Here is a 24,589-nt window from a genome sequence, read left to right on the forward strand (position 1 = left end):
GCTGAAATTAACATTAACAAAGATTAATAAATGCTGTATAAGTGCAGTTCACTATTAGTTGACACTAACTAATGTAGTTAACTAATGAACCTTATTGTAAAGTGTTACCATATAATTTGTGTACATGTTTGTCAAATAATGAAATATATACATAAATCAATGCCTATATAATAATATTGTATGTTTATTAAACGTACATAAACATTCATTAAACAAATAATGAAAGTCCTGTCTAAAAGAAAGAAAAAAAAAACATTTTCTCAATGACCTTTATTTAAAAATCATATTTTGCTATCATTTAAGTTCAGTTTTACATTTGTAGTATTTCAATACATTCTTGTCTTTGTTTTATAAAACAGCTGTAACTTTGAAAACAGGCTTGATATTTGTTGTTCTGAAATCAGAATGAATAACAATTCTGAACTAGATGTTAAAGTTCATAGAAAAACTAAGTTGGCTTGAAAAAGCCTAGCTAGAAAGTTTGAAAACGTTTTTACAATGTTCTAGCATGGTTTAACATGATTTACAATGTTTCTAGTGTTAGGGAATAACAGCTTAAAGACCCAAGACCAGATATGATGAAAGAAGACCAGGAGTCGTGAGGTTCAATCAAATAAGTAAAAATGTACTGAAGAATAGTTTCATCGGTAGAGCCAGGTGTCAAATTCTCACGGGGTCGCAGGCCAGAGACTCTACCGTACACAAAATCTCACACCAGTTATACCATTTCCAAGGGCATGATTGACATCAGTACATACAGGTTGGCTACTTCTCATTGGCAAAAGAACAAAGTTAAAACAATTCTACACTTATGGATAGATAGGAGGGTAAGTCGACATTGTCATCCGAGTCCAAGATGGTCCGGTGATGACCTCGGAGGTCGTAGAAAGGCGTCTTGGGGTCAGCTGCTGCATATTACAAGACCTGCACAGAGCATTCAACACACACACACAAAAACACAATGGAATCGCAGTTCCTCCAAAAGTAGTACAGATAATGTTCACTTTAAAGAAATACACATAAAAGTACAATTCTGTGAATCAGATCGCATAGTGTTTAACCCCTGTAACCTTAAAGGAGACATATCATGCTTTTAAATTGTTTCTTTTTACATATAAATCATACATTTGTAGTCTATATAAAGCGGAACTGCAATGCTTGGGTCTGAATTCTTCATTATTATAGCTCCACAGGCCCCGTTTCTACCCCTTTTCTGATGTGCGTCTGAGAGCAACTCGTTTTGGTGCGGTCTCTTTAAATACAATTGAGACACTTCATACCCCGCCCCCTCTCCAGGTTGCAGAGGTTCAACTCCACCCCGTTCGGCCATTTTTGTAGTTTGATAGCAGAGATACGATTATCTAGCGGCACAGAAACTTTTTATTCACACGTTATTAACAAAATGTCAACAACGGAAGACTTGTCCAGCCAGCCTTACATGTTCGAGCCAGAGTCGGAGCCGGAGCGCGATGAAAATGAAGACGACGAACCTGTAGAACAACGTCTTCATATGGATGTATCGCACTGGTGTATACTGTATTTACACATGAAACTTTGGTCTTCCGACCTTTTACCACCGTGTCGATTTATTTTGATTAATATGTGCGAGGGAGAGAGAGCAAGACAGCGTCTAGTTTGGAGACGGTGAAGTCTTGTTTACAGTTTCGCCTGGCTCTGAAGAGAGAGAGAGAGCGCGCACGCGACCGGGTCTCTCTCTCTGCTCGTTCTTTCAGTTAAACATGCGCCCTGTCACAAGCGCGGCAGTGTATCTACATCAGACGGTGTAATGAAGCGTGTGGGTTACTACATCCAACAACCGAACATTTTAACTTACCCTCTCGTAACTTCTGCATCCTTTAGCTTGGACTACAAAATTGCAGCGAGAAATAAAAATGGCGGATTGCTCGAAGTGGTGGGCCGGAAGTCAATGTCCTTATTTGGCAGTTCCGCTGCAAATACTGTGACGTAATAGTTCAAAAAACGTCATAGATAACAGAAAAATCGGAACAGGTTGAAAAATATGACCAAAACAGAATATAAAGATATCAACGAAGCACCTGAAGAGAATAATTTCATATTTTCTGTACTTCTAAACAGTCCAAATATACAACAAAATGCATTTAAGGGCTAAAAAAGTGCATTTGGCATGATATGTCCCCTTTAAGATTAGTAAGAAAGACAGATGTTAGGAAAAAGTTAGACAAGTTAGAAAGAAATAAAAGACAGACAGACGTTAGAAAAAGAAAGAAAGAAAAACTTGAGTAATGTTGCTGTCAGAGCATAAACAATATCTGCAATATGAATAAGTTACGACGATCAAAGTTCAAAGCAAAGGGAGAATTTTTTTTTTTTTTTTACAGAAATCACTTTAAGGACTACAACAAACAACTGGTGGGGATTACACAAGCTTCCTCCTGGGCTAGTGACATCACTAACCTTAACACACACACACACCTGAAAAACAAAATTCATTGGGATCAGCCTGATGTCTTTTGATGACAATTATTATGGATGTTGGGTTATCCGTAAAATAAATGTTGTTATGGGAAAACAAAACCACCGTAATAACTTACCATTAGCATGAATACACTGCAGTCCACAGATCCCAACTGAGCTGGAACACCCTGAAAAAAAAAAAAAAATCTAAATGGAAAAACTAACATTTTATTTATACACTAAAGATAGCAAAGAAATCAAAATTGTTGTAACATGAAATCAATACCTTATTTTTAACAAGCTTCCAAGATCCCGGATCCATCTTTATTGCAAATGAGCTTAAAAAGAAGGGTGAAAAAGTTAGTTATTTTATACACACGAGAGAAAGAGAGAGATGAACTCCGTGTTGAACCACTTAGCCATGTTGCAGCAGTAGACAGTAGCATACCTGAACTAGAGAGCAGGTGTAATTTATTTTTTAAATGCCACTGTCTATGTCTATCTAAAGCCAGAGAACAAAGTGTTGAACTGGACTAATATGTAAACCTTTGAAGCCCGGTTTCACAGATAGGGTTTAGATTATGCCAGGATTAGGCCTTAGTGCAATTAGGACTTTTATAAATATGCCTTAGAAAAAACATTACTGTTGTGAATCTTAAAAGAAACAATGGCACTGATATTTTAAGATATGCAAGTGTAATTTGCTTTCAGTTAAACATGCATTTTAGTCTGGGACTAGTTTGAGCCTTGTCTGTGAAACTGGGGGTGAAAGTTATATGGAAAAAGTAAACAGTTCCAGTATATTTTGAATAGATATATATAAAATAATTGGGTGATGATTGGGTCCCATCCAAAACATGATCAAACTAAGAAAATAAACAGACACTGAAATGTCAAATTTTCGATACAATCTAGAATTTGTATATATAAAAAATAAAAATAAAAGATAAAAAACAGAATGCCTTTTGCCTGCTTTGATCAAGACAGGATATAATACATTTGAACATTATGTTCCTTATGTGAAAACATACCAGTGAATTTGTTTGGTTGGTTTTGCAACTGGAAATCTGGGGTTTCCTTCCTGGTAAGTATGTTTGTCCGTCCCCAGCAATTTGTGACAGGCTGTGGTGAACTTGGTGAAACTACAAAAAAACAGAAGTTTAGAATATGGTGAAGTAATGTTGATTAAAATGGTGTTTTGTATTAAAACATAGATCATTTGGGATATGTTTTGTTAGCGTTGCACGTGTATCATCAAGGCTGAGCTTGTCAATCCCAATAAATCAGCATGAACTTTATTCTAATCAATAGATTAAGTTAACAAACGCTAATATTTAATGATAATGATAACATAGTATTTGAAGTTAATGATAGCCCCTCACAAACCAGGTGCACAAGCTGCGTTTCTACAAATGATTAAATGAACCAATTCAACTTAAGTAGTCACAGATACACTAGCTGTGTCCCAAAGTGAAGGCTGCGTCCTTCGAAGGCCGTATTTGAAGGCCGGATGGCCGTATTTGAAGGCCGATTGCGTCACCGCGGCGCGACGAAGGACGTCCCAATTCAAAGGCTGCATCCTTGGAAGGTCGCATTTGAAAGCCGATTAAGTCACCGCGGCTCGATGAAGGCTGTCCCAATTCAATTCTCCATCCTTCGAAGGCCGGTTGCGTCATCGCGCCGCGACGAAGGCTTCCCTGATTCAAAAGCGACGTCAAATGCACCCTTCGTTTCCCCGTGAAAAGAAGGATACATAAATGGACACTTAGCGGCCTATTCTACCCCATAAGTCATTGCGCGCCGTTGACGACAGCATTTATTTATTTATTTTTAAAGGCGGCCGAGACTAGAGATCGGTGGTGGACAGCAAATTCACATTTAAATGTAAGTATTATGTTTTCATTTACTCAAATAGCTAGCGAAACCAGAGTTAAAATTTCTTATAAACTTCTTAACTCCTTCGTCACCATTGCATGGCTTCATTTATCAGGTAGTTTTAGGCAAAACTTGTGGTAATAACGTTAGTTTAACGACCTATTTGTAATATTTGCTCTTGTGTATTATAAGAAATATCACTCACCCAATAAAGCCCAAAACAATAAGAAAAGCAGTAGATAAGGCAATGGGGTTTCACTTTTATGTGTTTTTGTAGTGCTGTCATGCAAGGTATGTGGTTTTAACCAAATTTTAGTATACAGAAATATGATTTCTTAAGTATTTTGTATGCATGTCTTGATGTGTCATATTTTGCAGTGTTAACAGTGCACTTAAGATTGCTCCTCTGTGTTAAGTACCCTTTTCTGCTTTTTTAGAACAATTCAGGAAAAAATGGGTCTATATATATATATATATATATATATATAAAGAAAAGTAATACACACATCTTTGCTGAAATGTATTGTCCTGTTGTTGTTAACAAGCCATGGTTCATTTGCTCTGCCTTTAGGATTGCAAGTGTCCTGGGACAGGAGAGGGTGTGAGTGGGAAACCCACTGCTGAAGCTTGGCCCTGGTTTGTCCTTATGGATGAGGTGTTGGGACAGATGCATTGCACCAACCCCCCTGTCCTCATCGCCTCAATCCCTGAGGACACACCAGGGCCGAGTTCAGTAGTGGGTGCCCACGGTGAGGAGGAGCCAGGGGCAGCAGCAGCACAAAGGCGGCGAGACAGGACGAGTTTTTGGACTTGATCAGAGAAGAAATGCAACTACAGAGGGAGGCAGAGGCGAGGAGTGCACAGGAAAGAAGGAAGAGGATGGACAGGCTGTTTTCTCTTCTTGAGAGAATGATTGAAAAATATATATATTTTCTACATATTCTTGTTTAACTTTTTTCACTTTTATTTTTTAAAAGAAAAATTATTTACATTTATTTTTATGCAACTTTATTTGTGTAAATAAAAGAGAATGAATTGTTCTGGACATTGTTTATTTTTGTAATGACAGTAATACTTTCTGCATGAAACAAATTCTATACCTTTTTATTTTTTCAAATAAAATTGGTAAATGAAAATCAATTGTTCTTTAGGCTACATTAAAGTACTTTTTCCAACTATTTACAAAATACGTTAAACATATCAAAATCAACATAAACATTTAATTTTACAATACATAAAATAAGAAAAAAATGATGTAGACTCTATTGAGCTGAGCTGCTGGACCGGGATGGGCTGCCCCTGGTAAGGCCTCCTGCTGGTGGGACATCATCTGGGATGGTCTCCAGAGTGTTTGAGTGCATATTTCCACTATTCACTAAGTTGTCTACCAACAGGTTTGCAGGGCTGATTCAATCGACGGCTTTCTGAAAAACGTACTTTTAATAACTACTGCATTTATATTAGGCTACTACTGCATTACTGCGTAGGCTATGTTGCATTTTACTTCTGTATATTTTCAATATACAGTAATATCTGGTTGTTACATTATATACTTTTGTGTAGTGTAATGTAATCACATTGTGATGTGAGGGAAAAAAGTAGTTCAGGTTACTTCACATTTGTAAGTGAAATTCACTTAGTGAATATTTAACGAAATATGCAGTTCCGAAAATTAAAGTAACAAAATGTAGGCTTATTGTCACAATATTAACAAATTGTTGCTAACTACAGCAGCGTCCCATATCAAAGGGCGCATCTGAAGCGTTCGGACCGGTCTAGCCTACGAAGGATTGTTCTTGTCGCCTGGCAACCGTGACAGCTGCAGATGACGAGCGCGAGAAATACTGGACTTTTTATATTAAATTGGGTTTTGTATTCAAACAGGGCTAAACCGAAAATACATGATCCGGCAGCGCCGGGGCACACCATGACCTCCAGTAAAATATAAAACATAAAAATGACAATAGCCAATTCTGGCTCCATAGCTGTTTACTCAGTTATCAAAATGAATGATCAGGATAGCAGCTGTCCTCTCGCACCGTTGCTTGGCGCCAGGAGCGGTGATCGGGAACACCTGGTTGCACAATTAGGAAATCCTAGGAAGTTACATGGTGCGTCCTTCAGAGGACGCATAGTCTGCGTCCTTCGAAGGATGCAGCCTTCAACATTGGGACACAGCTTACTGTCTCTAACATAAAAGTTAAACTCCAACGTACAGAGCAACAATTATTTATTAATCTGATAATATACGAATTTACCGAGCCAAATACCGCCGCCATTACTGAAGATTCGCCGGCGCCACCACTGGCTGCTGTCGCTTGACTCCCACGTAAATGTGATTGGTTGCTACTACGTTGGACGATACTGATTGGCTGCCACGAAATAGCAGGTCCCTCCTAATATGGCAGGGCTTCCGGCTGTCAATGGCAGCTACTTCCTGCTGCCAGCTGCCGATTTTTCGCTGAACCCCCTCTCACATATTGTTTGCTTAGTATCAGTGATTGACTCAAAATTTGCGCACTTTCAACTTAAAGGAACACTCCACTTTTTTTTTTTTTTGTAAATGGGCTCATTTTCCAACTCCCCTACAGTTACACATCTGAGTTTTTACCGGTTTCGAATCCATTCAGCCGATCTCCGCGTCTGGCCGTAGCACTTTTAGCATAGCTTAGCATAGATCATTTGAATCTGATTAGCAGCTAGACCGTTAGCATCTCTCTCAAAAACATGACCAAATATTTTTCCTATTTAAACCTTGACTATTCTGTAGTTACATCGTGTACTAAGACAAGTTGTTTTTTCTGGTTATGCTTAAAATATACCTTCGTGAGGGTAACATTCATTTTTGTTGAAATTCGAACATATTGTTTGCTTAGTATCAGAGATTGACTCAAAAACCGTAAGATTTGCATTTCCATTTTGCGCACACTTTCAACTTAAGAATAGAACAAGATAAAATTAGCAACAACTTTGTGTTTTTAGCACAATCAATCTGTTTTTATATTTTTTAAAAGCTACATATTTAACTGATCACTACTTGTATCGTTGGCCTTCTTGTCCACGGTTGCCCGGTTTGGCGTAATGTAACGTTAAGATTATGCTGGCTAGATTTCTTTTCCACTCCTGCAGTGTGGGACTGTAATTTATCAGACTATAGGCTATATTGTACTTACCATTTAGAACCACAAACAATTGTAAAAAATAAACTTAATTTCGATCTACCCTTCATGCAAAAATAATTTCACAATAAAAATAATCCATAAAGTAATCTGATAACGTTACTTGAGTTTTTACGTAAAACTCGTAATGTTCCGAGATCTTTTGTATGCCATACATCGCTCTAATGAAATATTTAAGTGCTCAGAATATAATATTGCAAATGTGTTTTTAAAAGAAACTGAAGGTGGATGTTGTATAGATCATTACTGCGTTAAACGCTTACAGAAACACATGCAAGGCCTCGCAAATAGAGAAAGTAACGCAACAATAGTCACTTCATTTTTGAGGGAGTAACACAATTTCATAACGCAATTCCCCAATGCTGATTGTGGATATTTTGACACATTAAAGAACAGCCAAAGGGGTTTTGTTAATGTGAAAATGTGATTTGTAACCACAATTTTGATCAGATTTATCCAGTATTTTCTATAAATTGACTCAATCACATGGCCTGTATGTGTACAGTGTGAAGTGACGCTTTTCTAGTCATAAGCACTGGCACAAAGCCGAGAGAGAATTAAAAGAGGATCTTTTTGATGGTTTGTGCACATAAAAGGGCATCAGTGTTCCTCTGAGCTGTTCCAACACACTTTCCCCATCAGCTCCTTTGCTCTCAAAGTTTTTCCATCATGGTAACAAACAACAATTTTTCATTTTCATTTTTTCAAAGTCTTCATTATTTAATATTTCAATACATAATGAAGACTGTTACAGACTGTAACAGCTATGATAAGTCTTGAACATAAAATATCCCATAAATACTGAACAAAGGTTGCTGTATGTAAAGCAATGTTTTTCATATGAGTCACACTGGTGGTCAAAAGTTTGGAATAATAGATTTTTTTTAATGATTTTTAATGAAGTCTCTTCTGCTCACCAAAGCTGCATTTATTTAATCAATTTCAGTAAAAGCTGAAATATAACAATTTGTTTTCTATTTGAATATATTTTAAAATATAAGTTATTCCTGTGATTAGGAATTATAATATCCTGATTTGCTGCTCAAGATTAATTTCTGATTATTATCAATGTCGAAACAGTTTTTGCTGCTTCATATTTCTGTTGAAATCATGATACGGCATCATTCAAAAGTTTGGGATAAGAACGAAGGAGAAATAAAAAACGTGCTTTCTTTTCATCAAATAATCCTGAAAAAATGATCAAGGTTTTCACAAAAAATGTTAAGCAGCACAAAAAAAGAAATTTCAACATGGATAATAATAAGAACCATTATTAATAATTGAGCAGCAAATCATCATACTAGAATGATTTCCGAAGGATCATGTGACACTGAAGACTGGAGTAAATATTCCTTTGATTACAGGAATAAATTAGTTTACAATATCAGATAGAATACAGTTTAATTTAAATTGTAATAATATTTCACAGTATTTCTTAAATATGTCCGTAAAGGTTTAGAATGAGACAGTAAAGTACAACTCAAGCCAAATGTGGTTCCGGTGAGAGACTGTCATTGCACTCATGATGTTTCTGCTTTTCTCAAAATTAAGTAAAAAACATCACCATAAAAGGGCATGAATGTCCATGTGTTACTAGGCATGACAATCCAAACCCACAGAACTGCCAGTTTCTAGCTCTCCTTTTGTCTCAAGTAACTGTAAAACCTGTGATATCATCTGTAATGAAAAAGTGATTGCTTCCCTTTCCCCTTTCTCTTGAAAATGAAAACTCCTCCAAAAAATAAAACTTTGCAAATAAGTATGATATATATATATATATTTTTCTCCTAAAAACAACAACATTTGAATATGCCACTATACATTATGAAACTAAAATCATAAAAGGACATAAGTTTATGCGCAAAAAATAAAACTTGCATAATATCTCTGTCATATCTTCCCAGCAAGCGCCTCCACGACTTTCTCAATAACGCTGGAGTCCAAGTAAGCGATGATTCCTCCCCGGTTGGCCCATCTGTCCACCCCTTGACTGTGTGTGTGTGGTTGATGGTATGTGAGTTGAGTGGTGTGACCCGTGACACACTGGCTCAGATCAGACACTCCTCCACCCAGCGCCCGCAGCACCGCATGAGGAGCGCACGAGTCCCACTTAAACGTGCTCCCCTCCGACAGCACGTACACGTCCACCCGACCCCGCACCACACACAGGAGCTTGTATCCCGCGCCCGCCGCGTACATCAGCGATCCGTTGGGAAGCGTTGCGAGCGCGTTCTTCACAGCGGGCCTCTCGCTGGAGCTCAGCAGAACCGACAAACGCTCGCTCCGAGGATTCGACGGCCGAGTGAACGAGCACACGTTCACATCTCCGTACGAGACACCCCAGATGTGCTGGCCTTTCCATCTACAATCAGGACAAAATCAGAACATTATGTAATGCAGTAACCGAAGTATTGGGTCATGATAGCTTCAATCTTTCTTAATGTGTTTTTGACCCACACTCGATAGCAGTGGTTAAACAATTTATTTCTTCTTGAAATTTTGTGACTCTTTCACATAAACGTGCTTTTCTGAAACACATCTCTTACATTAGCCAAAATTTGGGCCAAAACTCTTTATGTAATCAGATTACTTTTTTGATGCAATGAGTAACATGTTACAAGTAACATGCATGATGTAATCAGATTACTTTTTTGATGCAATGAGTAACATGTTACAAGTAACGTGCATGATGTAATCAGATTACTTTTTTGATGCAATGAGTAACATGTTACAAGTAACGTGCATGATGTAATCAGATTACTTTTTTGATGCAATGAGTAAACAGTAACATGTTACAAGTAACATGCATGATGTAATCAGATTACTTTTTTGATGCAATGAGTAACATGTTACAAGTAACGTGCATGATGTAATCAGATAACTTTTTTGATGCGATGAGTAAAAAGTAACATGTTACAAGTAACGTGCATGATGTAATCAGATTACTTTTTTGATGCAATGAGTAACATGTTACAAGTAACATGCATGATGTAATCAGATTACTTTTTTGATGCAATGAGTAACATGTTACAAGTAACGTGCATGATGTAATCAGATTACTTTTTTGATGCAATGAGTAACATGTTACAAGTAACGTGCATGATGTAATCAGATTACTTTTTTGATGCAATGAGTAAACAGTAACATGTTACAAGTAACATGCATGATGTAATCAGATAACTTTTTTGATGCAATGAGTAACATGTTACAAGTAACGTGCATGATGTAATCAGATAACTTTTTTGATGCAATGAGTAACATGTTACAAGTAACGTGCATGATGTAATCAGATAACTTTTTTGATGCGATGAGTAAAAAGTAACGTTACAAGTAACGTGCATGATGTAATCAGATTACTTTTTTGATGCAATGAGTAAAACGTAACATGTTACAAGTAACGTGCATGATGTAATCAGATTACTTTTTTGATGCAATGAGTAAAAAGTAACATGTTACAAGTAACGTGCATGATGTAATCAGATTACTTTTTTGATGCAATGAGTAAAACGTAACATGTTACAAGTAACGTGCATGATGTAATCAGATTACTTTTTTGATGCAATGAGTAAAAAGTAACATGTTACAAGTAACGTGCATGGTGTAATCAGATTACTTTTTTGATGCAATGAGTAAAACGTAACATGTTACAAGTAACGTGCATGATGTAATCAGATTACTTTTTTGATGCAATGAGTAAAAAGTAACATGTTACAAGTAACGTGCATGATGTAATCAGATTACTTTTTTGATGCAATGAGTAAAACGTAACATGTTACAAGTAACGTGCATGATGTAATCAGATTACTTTTTTGATGTGATGAGTAAAGCATTTATAAATTTACACATTAATATTGGGTGTTGAATAACAATTCAGAGTATACAAGTTATAGTCAAGTCAAGTATATTTGTATAGCGCTTTTCACAATACAGATTGTATCAAAGCAGCTTCACAGTATTAAATTAAAATAATACAACAAGGTTTGTTTCTAGTGGAATTTATTGAATGATAAAATCAAATTAAATATCCCCAAAATATCCCCAACTGAGCAAGCCAAAGGCAACATATACTCAAATATATTTGTTATACTTTTTATAACAAAAAAGTTATGCGTCAGTTTAAATAATTTGCTTAATTTATTAAACTGATGAATTAAAGTGAAGTGTAGAAAAGTGTTTTGATGTGTAAATTTGTGCAGACTTTCCAAAACACATCTATTAGCCATTTTGGATATGGTTTCTTTTTTTTCAACCGTTCGGAGAATTCCGGACCGCGAACGGTTCATTATGGTGCTGTGCCGAACCAAGCTCAAGTGGGAATATAACTGAAACCGTTCATCCAGTCGGTGCAAAAGCAGATATTGGTTGTATTTGGGTTCAAACTGACATGGTTTTCACGAAATTCACCAAAAATCAACAATTTGTAAAGCAGCAAAGAGGTAAAAACAGAAAACCTTCATTGGAGCTGGTCAAACACTAATGCATGAGAAATTATGAAATTTAAGACTCAAGGTTTACTCAAAATTGAAGAATATTCCATGCAAAATACTCAATTGAGTTTCATAGTCAAAAAGTCTGTGAAATGATGGTTTTGGATCTCTCAATTACTATTTTGTTGCAGCACTGAAAAGAAGTGTGAGAAAACCAATACTTTTAAAGCATGGGGACCAGATGTAAAGGCAGTATTTACACAAATAATGTTAGATACTATTTATACTTGGTTGTAGTTATTTGCACCCCAGTATGGAAATAGTCACTACAAGTAGTGATAAAAAATAAATAAATAAACTTTAGTGTCTGTGCAGCTAATTTTGAACATACAAATATTCGGGTCAAATTGACCTGTAACACAAAGAGAATTTTTTTTTTTTAAAGTAGTTTTTCATTTCTCATATTTGATTTTTTTTTTTCTCCGACAAGCTACAAAAGCAGTTTTCTGTTTTTACATGAATCTTTAGGGAGTTTTTTTTATTGTTGTTGTTTATTTTTGGCGAATTGCTCTTCAAATTGACCCATTGGTTTGCATGTAAAAGCGGCCCGGTATCGTCTTAGTTGGTTGTGTGTATTTCTCCTACGATCTCCTGAGTTTTCTTTTGTGGATTAAATAATGACCATTTATTTTGGATACTTCTTTGTTTCGTCGTGCATTCTCCACAACTCACTGTGACAGATATGAAATAAGTAATAATTGTAGTTCTTGAAACTCTTAATCAGTATAATTTAAGACTTAAAATTAACTGTTGGATTTTTTTTAACTGCAGTTTTGGTGTCCAACTCAATCCTTAGAGATTTAATTAAGGTCTTTATGTATTATTGCGATATTTACAAAGAGTGTAATAAACCCCTTTAGCTGTGACTACACTTACACACAGTAGAGCAGCACTCTTACCCTTTACCCGTGGAGTCTTTGCGGTTGAACGGCTGGTTTATGACACCCATGATTGGTTGGCCAGTGGCCCGTAAATAAACCCCAATCAGAACCAGAGCACACGGGAGTCCAGAAGGACAAAAGCCTTCATCCGGCTCCTCTTCCTCTTTCCCTTCAATGTACTGACTTGTCCCGTCTGTTCAAAGAAAATAACCAAATACATCTGTTGATAACCTGAACAATTCACACACTGAGAAAAAATAAGGCATTTAACTTGTTTGAACTTTTGTTTTCCATTCTACAGGTTGAACGGTTTCAAAACAAGGTTTCCAGTGTCAGCCACAGTTTCTGTAGTAATTTTTCACATAGTTTTAACATGACTATCTCTTGTACATGCCTGCAACTAGTTCTGCAACTAACTGAACAATGACACACCTGACATACACAGTTAAGTTAAAGAGATAGTTCACCCAATAATTCAAATTAGTCCATGATTACTCACCCTGAAGCCATCCTAGGTGTATATGACATTCTTCTCTCAGACGAATACAATTGGAGTTGTATTAAAAAAAAGCCCTGGCTCTTCCAAGCTGAGGCCATACGCACAGACTTACGCCAAAAGAGTTAGTAACACTTGAACTCAGTGGTGGAAATGGGCAAAATTCACTGGGTGGACTCTATTTTGAAAAAAATAAATAATAATAGATAGAGGTCATCTGGCTTTAGATGACCTTATGTTTAAAAACCTTTATAATCTATAATAACTAAATTATATAAATTATTTATTTTATGTTTCATTTAACCCCCTGGGGTCGGCTATTGCAAATAATAAAAACAAAACGTTGTGTTTTTCATAAATTTACCCCTAAATACCCATCATTTTTCAAAATGATAACTGCAAATCCACCTTTCACTGCCTGGAATTCAGTTGTTTCTATGAATTGCAGTGATCCATTTGCGTAGCTTTCGCCATTCTGTAAAAACTATACTTCAGATTTGTTGTCAAATCTAATTGTGCAGTCAATCTCTTTCCCTTTTTAGATGTGTTTTTCAAACAAATGCTGCCACTCAGTCTTTTATGTGGATTTATGGTATTTTTATTATTTATTTGCCAAAACAAAAACTTTTATCAAATCGACTAGTAGTTTTTCATATAAAGCCATTCGTGGACAAATCGTATATTATTTTAATGACTTAAATAGGCTATATAGCCTACACAGGATAATGAGCGTTTACGTAATATAGCCACACTCAAGCGCACGACCGCACGCATAAAGCTTGCCACAAAGAACCGGTATAAGTAATGATTATGAATGTGTCTAAAGTAGCAAGGAGACATTTAATTATTTATTAATAAACTGGTGTTTTCTTTGTCGCTGCAAAGATGAAGTTGACGATGCGGTCTCGCCATGAACGCCAGAGAGAAATGCACATTTCATATGGATTTCATAATCAGAGAGTAGGCTAGCCTATTTCTTTTGGTTTTGAATATTTTCGTTTAAAAGTAGACATTTCAAGCTTTCTATAATAGATAGCCTATATTTCTAAAATCTGTGAGGCACAAGCTGAGTTTCGGCGCCCTCCAGTTCACGTGAAATGCAAGTGATCGTGCCGGCGCCTTATTACATTGTCTGCTATATATTTGCTTCTTATTTATTAAATACAGGTACGTGGTTGATAAAACATTGATCAAAATTAAGATACAATTTATACAAAACGAAAATCTTTTAAATTGAGTCTTTCTCACGAGTGGATGATAGCCCTGAAGACACCTAGCAATGGTATACCTTTAGTGGTAGCATACCTTTAGTTAAGTTATACCTTCGTAGCGCACTATAAGAGACAACGCCAGGTATGATGCGTAATTGAGATTCCAAAGCGCTCTTCTTTGGTCAGAACGATGGAGAGCGATCACGGATCGGTCCGTCCTATGCACCGAAACTTTTTACAATGCAACAAAATATTCAAAGAGCATCAAGCTATTAAAATCTATATTAGGCCTATGTATACTCTCAGATAATATAACAGTATATTAGTCAGTAATTTTTATTAGGTTAAACAGTGATTGGATAACGTTTTTAATTTAACATTTTAATTTAAAGCCCACCCACAATTGGTCTGGCCCATCCATCCTATTTCTGGATTAGCCTACAGTGTGCGTTTCTGGATCTGTTACTGTTTTTTTGTTTGTTTTTTACTCGATACGTGTAACGGGAATTCGATTTCGAAATCCGAAAAGCTCTTTTCGAACAAAACAACCGGTTAATTTTAAGATGGACATTTTTTATTATTATTTTAGACCGGATCATTTTGGCACTATATATATAGCCTATATATACTTTTTTTTTTTCAACTGGAACGCCGCCCCCCCTCGAAATTCACTCACCCCACTCCGTCCCCCCGCATCCCCCCCCATTTCCAGCCCTGCTTGAACTTGACGCACAACGTAATGATGAACGCGGTTGCCCAGTCCTGTTTGTTTGAACAGCGAGAGGCGTCAAAGCTTACGCTACTCTTACATCATACATGCGTCACTCTTTTGGTTTATATTTTTCTTAAACCAATGCAACGATTCGCTTCAAAAGGCCTTTATTAACCCCTCGGAGCCGTTTGGGACACTTTTATGATGGATAGATGCACTTGTATGGACTTAAAAAAAATTGTGCCCATTCACTCCCATTATAAAGCTCGGAAGAGCCAGGACATTTTTTAATATAACTCCGACTGTATTCGTCTTAAAGAAGAATGTCATATACACCCAGGATGGCTTCAGTGTGAGTAACTTTTTGGGTGAACTATCCCTTTAAGACTAAAAATTAGATGACTAACTTGTCAGACTAGTCTAAGCAGTTACAGTCGAAGCAGAATGCTGTACATGTAAAACTAAATATTTAAGTTAAACAAATTATTTTATTTTATGGACAGAAAATAACAAATGCATTACCGATGGGATCAATCCAGATGCCCACGTCGGCTGGGCTGATTGACAGCTGCAGAGATTCGGCGGTTTCGTCTCTGAGCTGAAGGTCCTGATGGATGGCTTTGCTCAGGAGGGACGCGGCGGTTTGATCCCCATCCAGGACTTTAGCCAACAGAGCAGTCGTGTCCTGTTCCCGAGCGCAGACCGTCACAGTAACACTCTCCCCTGATGGACATACAATCACAATTTATTCCATTAATACATTGACTAGCTCTGAGTTTGAGTGTTCTTTGCCATCACAGAAGCATAGTTAAAAAGAATCTAAAAAATAGCTTGGAATCAGCAGTTAAATAAAAAAATAATAATGATGATAATAATCTAAAAATAGCTTGGAATCAGCAGTAAAAAAAATAAAAAATAGCTTGGAATCAGCAGTAAAAAAAAAAAAAAAAAAAAAAAAAAAAAATTATATATATATATATATATATATATATATATAATAAATAGCTTGGAATCAGCAGTTAAATAATAATAATAAAAATATTAATAATCTAAAAATAGCTTGGAATCAGCAGTAAAAAAATAGCTTGGAATCAGCGGTAAAAAAAAAAAAAAAATTATATATATGTATATATATATGTATATATATATATATAGCTTGGAATCAGCAGTTAAATAATAATAATAAAAATAATAATAATCTAAAAATAGCTTGGAATCAGCAGTAAAAAAATAAATAAAAAATCTAAAAATAGCTTGGAATCAGCAGTTAAATAATAATAATAAAAAAAATATACAAATAGCTTGGAATCTACGGAAGCGTATTGCATTCACTTGAGGAAAAATAATCTACTCTGTTTATATGAATTAACGAGTTCAGAATTATGATATAATTAAGTCATTAATTCAGAAAAACAGAGCAAATTTTTTTTTCCATTAAAAATTCTCATAATTCTGAGATAATTAACTCGTTAATTCATAAAAACAGAGTAGATTATTTTTCCTCAAGTGAATGCAATACGCTTCCGTAGGAATCAGCAGTAAATCTTTTTTTTTTTTAAATCTAAAAATAGCTTGGAATCAGCAGTTAAATAATAATAATAAAAATAGCTTGGAATCAGCAGTTAAATAATAATAAAAAAAAATAGCTTGGAATCAGCAGTTAAATAATAATAAAAAAAAAAATAGCTTGGAATCAGTAGTTAAAAAAAAAAAAATAGCTTGGAATCAGCAGTAAAAAAATAACAATAAAAAAAAAATCTAAAAATAGCTTGGAATCAGCAGTTAAATAAAAAAAAAACATTTTTTTTTATTGTTTGGAATTGGCAGTTCAAATCGTTTCAGAAAATGTCTAAATTAGAATAGACCTACATGTTGTTTAGGCAGCAACGTTCTTTTGAAACTACATGGAAACATCCTAAACTGTAAATGACTATAAAACCTATGACTTAAACTATTTTGCCATTCAAATTTGGATAATTTTTTTCCCATAAATGATAAACCTCCAGGCTGAACTACTAAATGATTATGCAGATGGCAGATGGCCTGAATGAAAATGCAAATTCACTCTCTAAAAGTAGGTGGCACTTATGGAAAACTAGAAATATGTAAAATACACTTATGGAAAAATTACCGCAGTTACTCCTGTACACAAAGCATCTCTGCGCTACTTTATTCAGTGAGAAGATGAAAAGAAAAAGCAATTCGAATTTTTCTGAACATTCCCAGATATACATTCATATAAGCCCTCATAAAAAAACCTCCTTTCAAATTTCACAGAAAGGTGATGAGTTTGCAGGTATGAAGACAATGACATGTTATTCCCAGGCATCTCGTGAACGCCTCAAAACAGACATTTGCATTACTACTTTATCCCACCCATCTGATTTAAAAATGGTTTGCATAACGTCAAATCAAATCCTGGCATAAGCCATATTCGCACTGGCATAGTATTATCTGGGGACCTCGTGTGATTTAGAAATGACCCATTCGCACGGGATAAGCGAAGCCTGTGATTTTACTCGAATGTACTGACTTATCTCCCGGATATGATGTCAATAGGCTATTGCTTGGAAATGTATGGTCGTTATTATAGGTCTAGCTGTATGATATATCATAAACAGAAGAATGTTCCTCACCGCTGCTATACATGTCATCCATCTCCATCGAATCATTCTTTTTGTTTTTGTTCTTCTGATGGTTTTCAGTTTTCTCTTTCTGCAAATTGTATAGTTGTATCGTATGGTGTATAGCGATATGACCCAGCACCCAAAATACTATCAAAACACTCAAACGCAGCCTCCATTCTTCACGAAAGATGAATAAAAAAAGCGCACAGGAAACAAAAACCTTGAAAACATAATAAACGACCTGCCAAATCACAGAGATGCCGATTCGCAGGGGACTAATATCATCACAGGACCTCGGTGTTCCCGAAATATGGTAGGTTATTAGCGGGGGAATTTTTACTTTACAAATCACAGACATGGCCGATTAAGATCACAGACAACCTCCGCAATTATAACAAATGACTAGAGGTCACCAGGTAATACTTATCCCGTGCGAGTAGGGCTATACACACCCCCATGAATCAGGCTAAAAACTGTGATCGGAAACATTTGCTTGAGTTTGGTGTAAACCGTGCCTGTGACAGCACTTACAAAGGTTTTTTTTTTCCTGCATCGTGCATCTTTCTTAACAGGGAGTCCCACAGGGCTCTGTACTCGACCAATCCTACGTTGTCTATAACCGAATGCGTGGATCCTTTATGAAATCATATAGTTTCTTATAGCACTGCTACAAGGACAGCACACCTCAACATACCGTACTTCAACTCAGAATTTAACCTGTTTTAACGTTCGCATAATTTTATCGGATTCTGCTTTTCCAAATAATAATAATCTGCATGCAAAGAAATGTTAATTATATTGTCACACAATCCACATTATGCCAGCTTTCCATATTTCAGTTGAGGTAAAGTGCATGTGCCTCGTAACCTTAATCACTTTATTTTTCAGTCCTGTTCCCCATGTATATATGTACTTATTATAGTAATTACAACTAAGTAACGTACTGTAATAAAGTGCAACCCTTTCAGTGACATCTCTTTTCTTCTCTTGATCACATGTTTACGGTTGTTTACTGGCGCCAGCCCAGGGCGAGGCAAACAGTCAATCACATGAGATCCACCAACAGCAAACCATCCAACCAACTCCCTATGGACAAAATCAAGCCCCCACTCACATTTGTTCTTTTTCCAGAAGCCGTTCCACTCGGATACACGGAAGAAAAGACCATCGCGTGTCTACCGTTTCATGCTGACTTAAAGAGTCAAAGATCAAGTACCACAAGAGCGGTGGACGACATTTAAATATAATTGCATATTGAAATCCTTTCAAATGCAGCACAATTAAAAAAAATGACAGGGTAACTCACCGAGCCCGTTCTCAAACTTGTTTGACTCCTCTCCATGAATAAAGCCTGTCAATTCTGGAAACTATAATCATAAAGCAAGAATGAAGAATGTTTAGCCCTCACCACAAACTGATCAGTTTAATTCAAAATGAATTTTGATCTCAATGAAAGCTTTATTTTTATAATAACCTGGGCACAAACATCATGGCGAATCATTTCCTGTATCACCACGTCAGCGAGCGTCTTGAAGTCCTGGACGAATTTCTTGTTTTTGTCAGCTCCCGTCTTTTCCTGCACGAGGAGCTCAAAAAGAGACGCTTCTTGACGACAGACGCGTGCCACATTTGCAGCCTTTTCTGCCACGCTCAGGAGCGACCGCAGCAACTCTGCCATACTGGAGACCTGTGAATCACGCATACATAAGACCAGCTGTATAGATCTCATAGTCATAATGATGCTGTTCAACCCCTTAAGTGTCACTTAAAACCCGTTTACCACATAATGGTTTTGCATAACCATTAAAATGCACATTCCGAACTTAAATGGTTGTAATTCGAGAATGCTTTGGAATATAGACGTAAGATTGGTCTTGTTTTTAAAAAAAGACATTTGGCAGATTTCTGTAAATGTGAAATAAATTAAGAGAGTGAAACAGAAAAAAAGTTATACATTTTGAGTTTATGAAAAATGTAAAAATGTAATTCTTCATATTTTATATAAAATATATATTTTCAAAACATGTTGTACTCTGAAAGAAAATCAAAGGCAAAAAGGCTAATTTTAGGTTGATATCTAAAAAAAAAAAGAAGCTTTTTTTTTTTTTTAAAGTATGTCAGTTTCAACACTAAATAGGTCAAGAGAAAATAAGGTCTAGCTTTAAAAATATTATCAACCTAAAAAAGAGCTCCAACTGGGACAAACACTTTAAGATCACGACGAACACCCGAGGACAATGACAGACAAGATGTCTTTGTGCAAATCAAATCACAGGAAATGCCTCACAGATGTCGAACGCATGAGTTTACTGACGCCTATATAGTTGCTAAGAGATTAGATATGCCATCATAACACTGAAGACAAATTTAATGTAAAGTGATTTAAACAGTGAGTGTATTGTATGAATGTACAAATGCATACTTGCTTGTTCAACTTTGGACTCAAATATTGGGAATGGTGCAAATAAATGCAAATAGACATGCAAATGTATGACATCAATACATAGTGAAAATGATATCAGGATATACTTAAAATGATATATTGATGATTACTTTGAAAAGCAATTCACAGCTGTGGTGAACAAATAGGCTATAGACATTTTTTCATAATGTTACACTGTTTACGTCAACTTTACAGACACGCAAAAACAAAGACACAGAACCCAAGCACGTATACATGAAGCGCACACACACACATACACAAACACAAACACACACACACACACACAAACATCTGTACAGAATCACTTGTATTTGTATTATTGACTTGAATTATTATTATTATTATTGGACTTGTATTATTACTGGATAGACCTAACATTAACAGATAAAGTAAACACATAATAATTGCAGCTCATACCGTAAATTAATCCGCAGTGTTGTCCTCGAGTTGAAGTCGCGCGCTTCCTATATGTCACTGTAACTGAATCTGATCCTGTGTCTGAGGGCGCGCGCACACATCATCTCAGAAGCGTGACCTGCGGATTCTTTTTAACTCAAGATAACGGAAACGCCTCGGAAATGAGCGCATTTCCCCGCCTTTCCACTGCACACGTCATTCGCATACGATTGTCGCATTCGCCCCCTAGCGCCAGTCGCTCGGTCGTGAAGCAAAGCAACCCTCGGCTATTCACAATGGTAAAATTAATGATTTTAATTAATGTAATGCATGCATGAATATATCCACACAAAACAAATGACCCTCAACACATCTAAAATAAAAACACAGTCGATTTTATAGAGCTAATCAATAAAAATATTGATTTAATAATTATAAAATAATTATTTCTGCCATAAATATATTAATAACCTTTACAGAATAACATTAAAGAGTTAAAATATTGGTAATCCTAGCTTCGCGCTCATTGTTTTGATTAGAATACATCACATCCGGTCGACCGGTCGCATACTGCGGTCTAACCACAGAAGTTCAGATATTTCAACACATCCGAAGCTCAAATCGGATCCGAAATTTCCGCATACGCAAATGATCCGAACATAGACGTTAATTATAGCGATCTATAGGAGCGTCGTAACTCTGTTTCAACGGCTCTGGATCGGAACTCCACGCATCTCCCGTACTACTCTCCATTGGAAATGCATGACTTCCGGTCCGACGGCTGTCCGCTGTCATGTCCTGTGCAATGGAAAGGCGGCTTCAGTGAAGGAGGAGGAGCTCGTTCATCAATACCGCCCTCTGCAGGAGACGAACATGCATTTCATTCTGATAAACTAAGCTTTAATCAATAATTCAACTGGAACAACCAGGGACGTGCAGAGAGTTCTTCTTCTTCTGGTGTTTTATGGCGGATTGGCAAGCCAACGTAAAATGTGCATTGCCATTATGTGGAGTGCACATAGTTTTGGAAGAATTGAAAGAAATTAACGAGGGACAAAAAATAATATAAAAATAAATACATTAGGCTATAAAATAAAAACACACACACAACAGCTAGATTCTATTCATTGTTCCCGTTTTCTTTTTCTTTTCTTTTTTTTTGACATTTAAATAATTTTGTCTTGCCTCGTTTCCTAACTATAGCCTACTTTTATGGAATTCCCATCCATCCTAATTCTTGAATTAACTGTCGTCTCTCCCTTACATATGCAGCACACTCAAAAGTAATATGCTGCACTGTTTCTCTGGATCTCCGCATTTGTCACAATTTCCTGTTTCCCTATTTTATAAATTTAATGCAGTGTGACCAATTCTTAACCTTGAAATAATGATATATTTTTTTCCTATTTCCATTTCTTTTCCTCTCATTTCCAACACACTCCTGAATCTGATAAAGATGTCTTGCTTTAGATTCATTATTCCATATCATTTGCCATTTCTTACTAATTTCGATTGATGTCAATCTCTTGATTTTCTGATTTACTTAAAGATACATTAATTTCCATTTGTGGATGATTTAATGCTTTCTTTGCCAGCTGGTCTACTTCCTCATTTACATCCACACACCCACACGTGCTGGCACCAGTATGCCAATACCACTAACTGCCTTGTTCTAAATAGACATTGTAAAACTAGAAAATAAAAACAAAAAAATATTAAATCTTGCCGAGTTTCAGATTTTCGTGCAGAGAGTTCCTCAGGGGTAAGGGCTCAATTGCTCAAATGTAAAAAAAGGCCATATATATATATATATGTTTTTTTTTTGATGAGCATTATATATATATATATATATATGCTCATCAAGGTTGCATTTATTTGATCAAAAATACAGAAAAAAAACCAGTAATAATATGAAATATTACTTCAATTTAAAATAATGTTTTTTACATATATACAGAGCCGGACAGTAACGGAGTACATTTACTTGAGTAAGTACAATTTTGAGGGATCTGTACTTTACTCGAGTATCATTTTTGGGGAGTACTCATGACTTTACTCAAGTACATTTGAGAGGCAAATATTGTACTCTTTACTCCGCTACATTTCTATCCATAACCGTGAGTGCCCGTTACTTCTTCTAAAAAAAATTAAAAAAGGAAAAAATAAAATTCGTTTTGTTGGTTCCTCAATTTGTTGGTTCCCTCTCAAACGTGATTGGATTGTGCAGGCGCCACTGATTGGGACAGCCTATCAGCAATCACCTTCAGCTTTCCGCCAAAGTCAACTCCATGTTCAGATTTGTGCTGCGTTCCAGTCCACTTTTAGACACGCACTTGCGAACTTCCCTAAGCACTTCCCCTTGGGGGAATCCCTGCCGCCATTTTGAAGTGCGTTCCACTTCGTGAAGTGGACGAGGGAAGTTTATATGGACAGACCCTCGTTCCCTCGATTTTGACCGAGGGAGCGAGTCTGCTTCAAATGTACACTTCAGGCACCTATAGCTGTGTCCCAATGTGAAGGCTGCATCCTTCGAAGGACTGAAGACTTCAAGGATGCAGCCTATGCGTCCTCGAAGGACGCACCATGTAGCCTTCATAGGATTTCCTAATTGCGCAACCAGGTGTTTCTGATCACCGCTCCTCAACGGTGCGAGAGGACAGCTGCCATCCTGATCATTCATTTGATATAGCCTAATTGAGTAAACAGCTATGGAGCCAGAATTGGCTACTGTCATTTTTATGTTTTATATTTTACTGGAGGACATGGTGAGGATGTTTCAGCCCTGGCGCTGCCAGGTCATGTATTTTCGGTTTAGCCCTGTTTGAAAATAAAACCCAATTGAATATAAAAAAAAGTCCAGTATTTCTCGCGCTCGTGATCGGCAGCTGTCACGGTTGCCAAGCGACAAGAACAATCCTCCGTAGGCTAGACCGGTCCGAGCGCTTCAGATGAGCCCTTTGATATGGGACATATCAAACTTATATGAAACTTTAATTTTCAAACTGATATGGGACTTTAATTTTCGGAACTGCATATTTCATTAAATATTCACGTACAAATGTGAAGTAACCTACTGAAGTACCTTTTTTCCCCTCACATATGATTTTACATTAAACTACACAAAAGTATATAATGTAACAACCTTGAAAATATTCAGAAGTAAAATGCATGTCATAATATAAATACAAACTATAATAAAAACCCTGACAAGGAGTTTTTTCCCCTGCAGAATACATACCTCTAGTTTTACTCTTGATACTAAAAACTTGTTATTAAAAGTACTTTTTTCAGAAATTACTCTTTTTGAAAGTCTAATTATTATTCTAATAAATTCTAATAAAAGTCTACATCATTTTTTTCTTATTTTATGTACTGTAAATGTTTGTTGATTTTGATATGTTTAACGTATGTTGTTAATAGTTGGAAAAAGTACTTTAATGTAGCCCATGGAACAAATGATTTTCATTTACCAATTTTATTTGAAAAAAAAAAAAGGTATAGAATTTGTTTCAAGTAGAAATTATGTCCAGAACAATTCATTCTCTTTTATTTACACATTTAAAGTTGCATAAATTTTTTTTACAGATTTTCTTTCCTTTTAAAAAATAATGAAAAAAGTTAAAGAATATGTAGAAAAAAAAAAATTCAATCATTTTCTCAAGAAGAGAAAACAGCCTGTCCATCCTCTCCCTGCTCTCTTCGCCTCTGCCTTGGTGCTGGTGCTGGTGCTGGCTCCTCCTCACCGTGGGCACCCACTGCTGAACTGGGCCATGAGGACAAACCAGGGCCGAGTTTCAGCAGTGGGTTTCCCACTCACACCCTCACCTGTCCCAGGACACTTGCAAT

At 36.2% G+C, this 24,589-nt stretch overlaps 1 protein-coding gene across 1 annotated transcript; it reads right to left on the reverse strand.

The window, feature by feature from the left end:
• Positions 1-9,235: 9,235 nt before the first annotated feature.
• Positions 9,236-21,053, reverse strand: inpp1 (inositol polyphosphate-1-phosphatase). The gene is made up of 6 exons (XM_084394858.1): positions 20,765-21,053; positions 19,379-19,591; positions 19,211-19,271; positions 15,800-16,000; positions 12,877-13,051; positions 9,236-9,852 (listed from the first exon to the last, which is right to left on the reverse strand). Exons 2-6 carry the CDS (start codon positions 19,580-19,582, stop codon positions 9,381-9,383), a joined length of 1,113 nt encoding a protein of 370 aa, XP_084250984.1. The 5' UTR covers positions 19,583-19,591; positions 20,765-21,053; the 3' UTR covers positions 9,236-9,380.
• Between the last annotated feature and the right edge of the window lie 3,536 nt (positions 21,054-24,589).

The sequence above is a fragment of the Rutilus rutilus genome, assembly GCF_951802725.1.
Source record: "Rutilus rutilus genome assembly, chromosome: 22".
NCBI classification, from domain to species: domain Eukaryota; kingdom Metazoa; phylum Chordata; class Actinopteri; order Cypriniformes; family Leuciscidae; genus Rutilus; species Rutilus rutilus.

Coding starts and splice junctions, on each gene's coding strand:
- inpp1 (XM_084394858.1), bottom strand. CDS start 19,582: ATGGCAGAGTTGCTGCGGTCGCTCCTGAGCGTGGCAGAAAAGGCTGCA. Junction 19,272..19,378: donor GCCATGATGTTTGTGCCCAG/GTTATTATAAAA, acceptor TTATGATTATAG/TTTCCAGAATTGACAGGCTT. Junction 9,853..12,876: donor AAAGACTCCACGGGTAAAGG/GTAAGAGTGCTG, acceptor TCCTGATTGTAG/ATGGAAAGGCCAGCACATCT.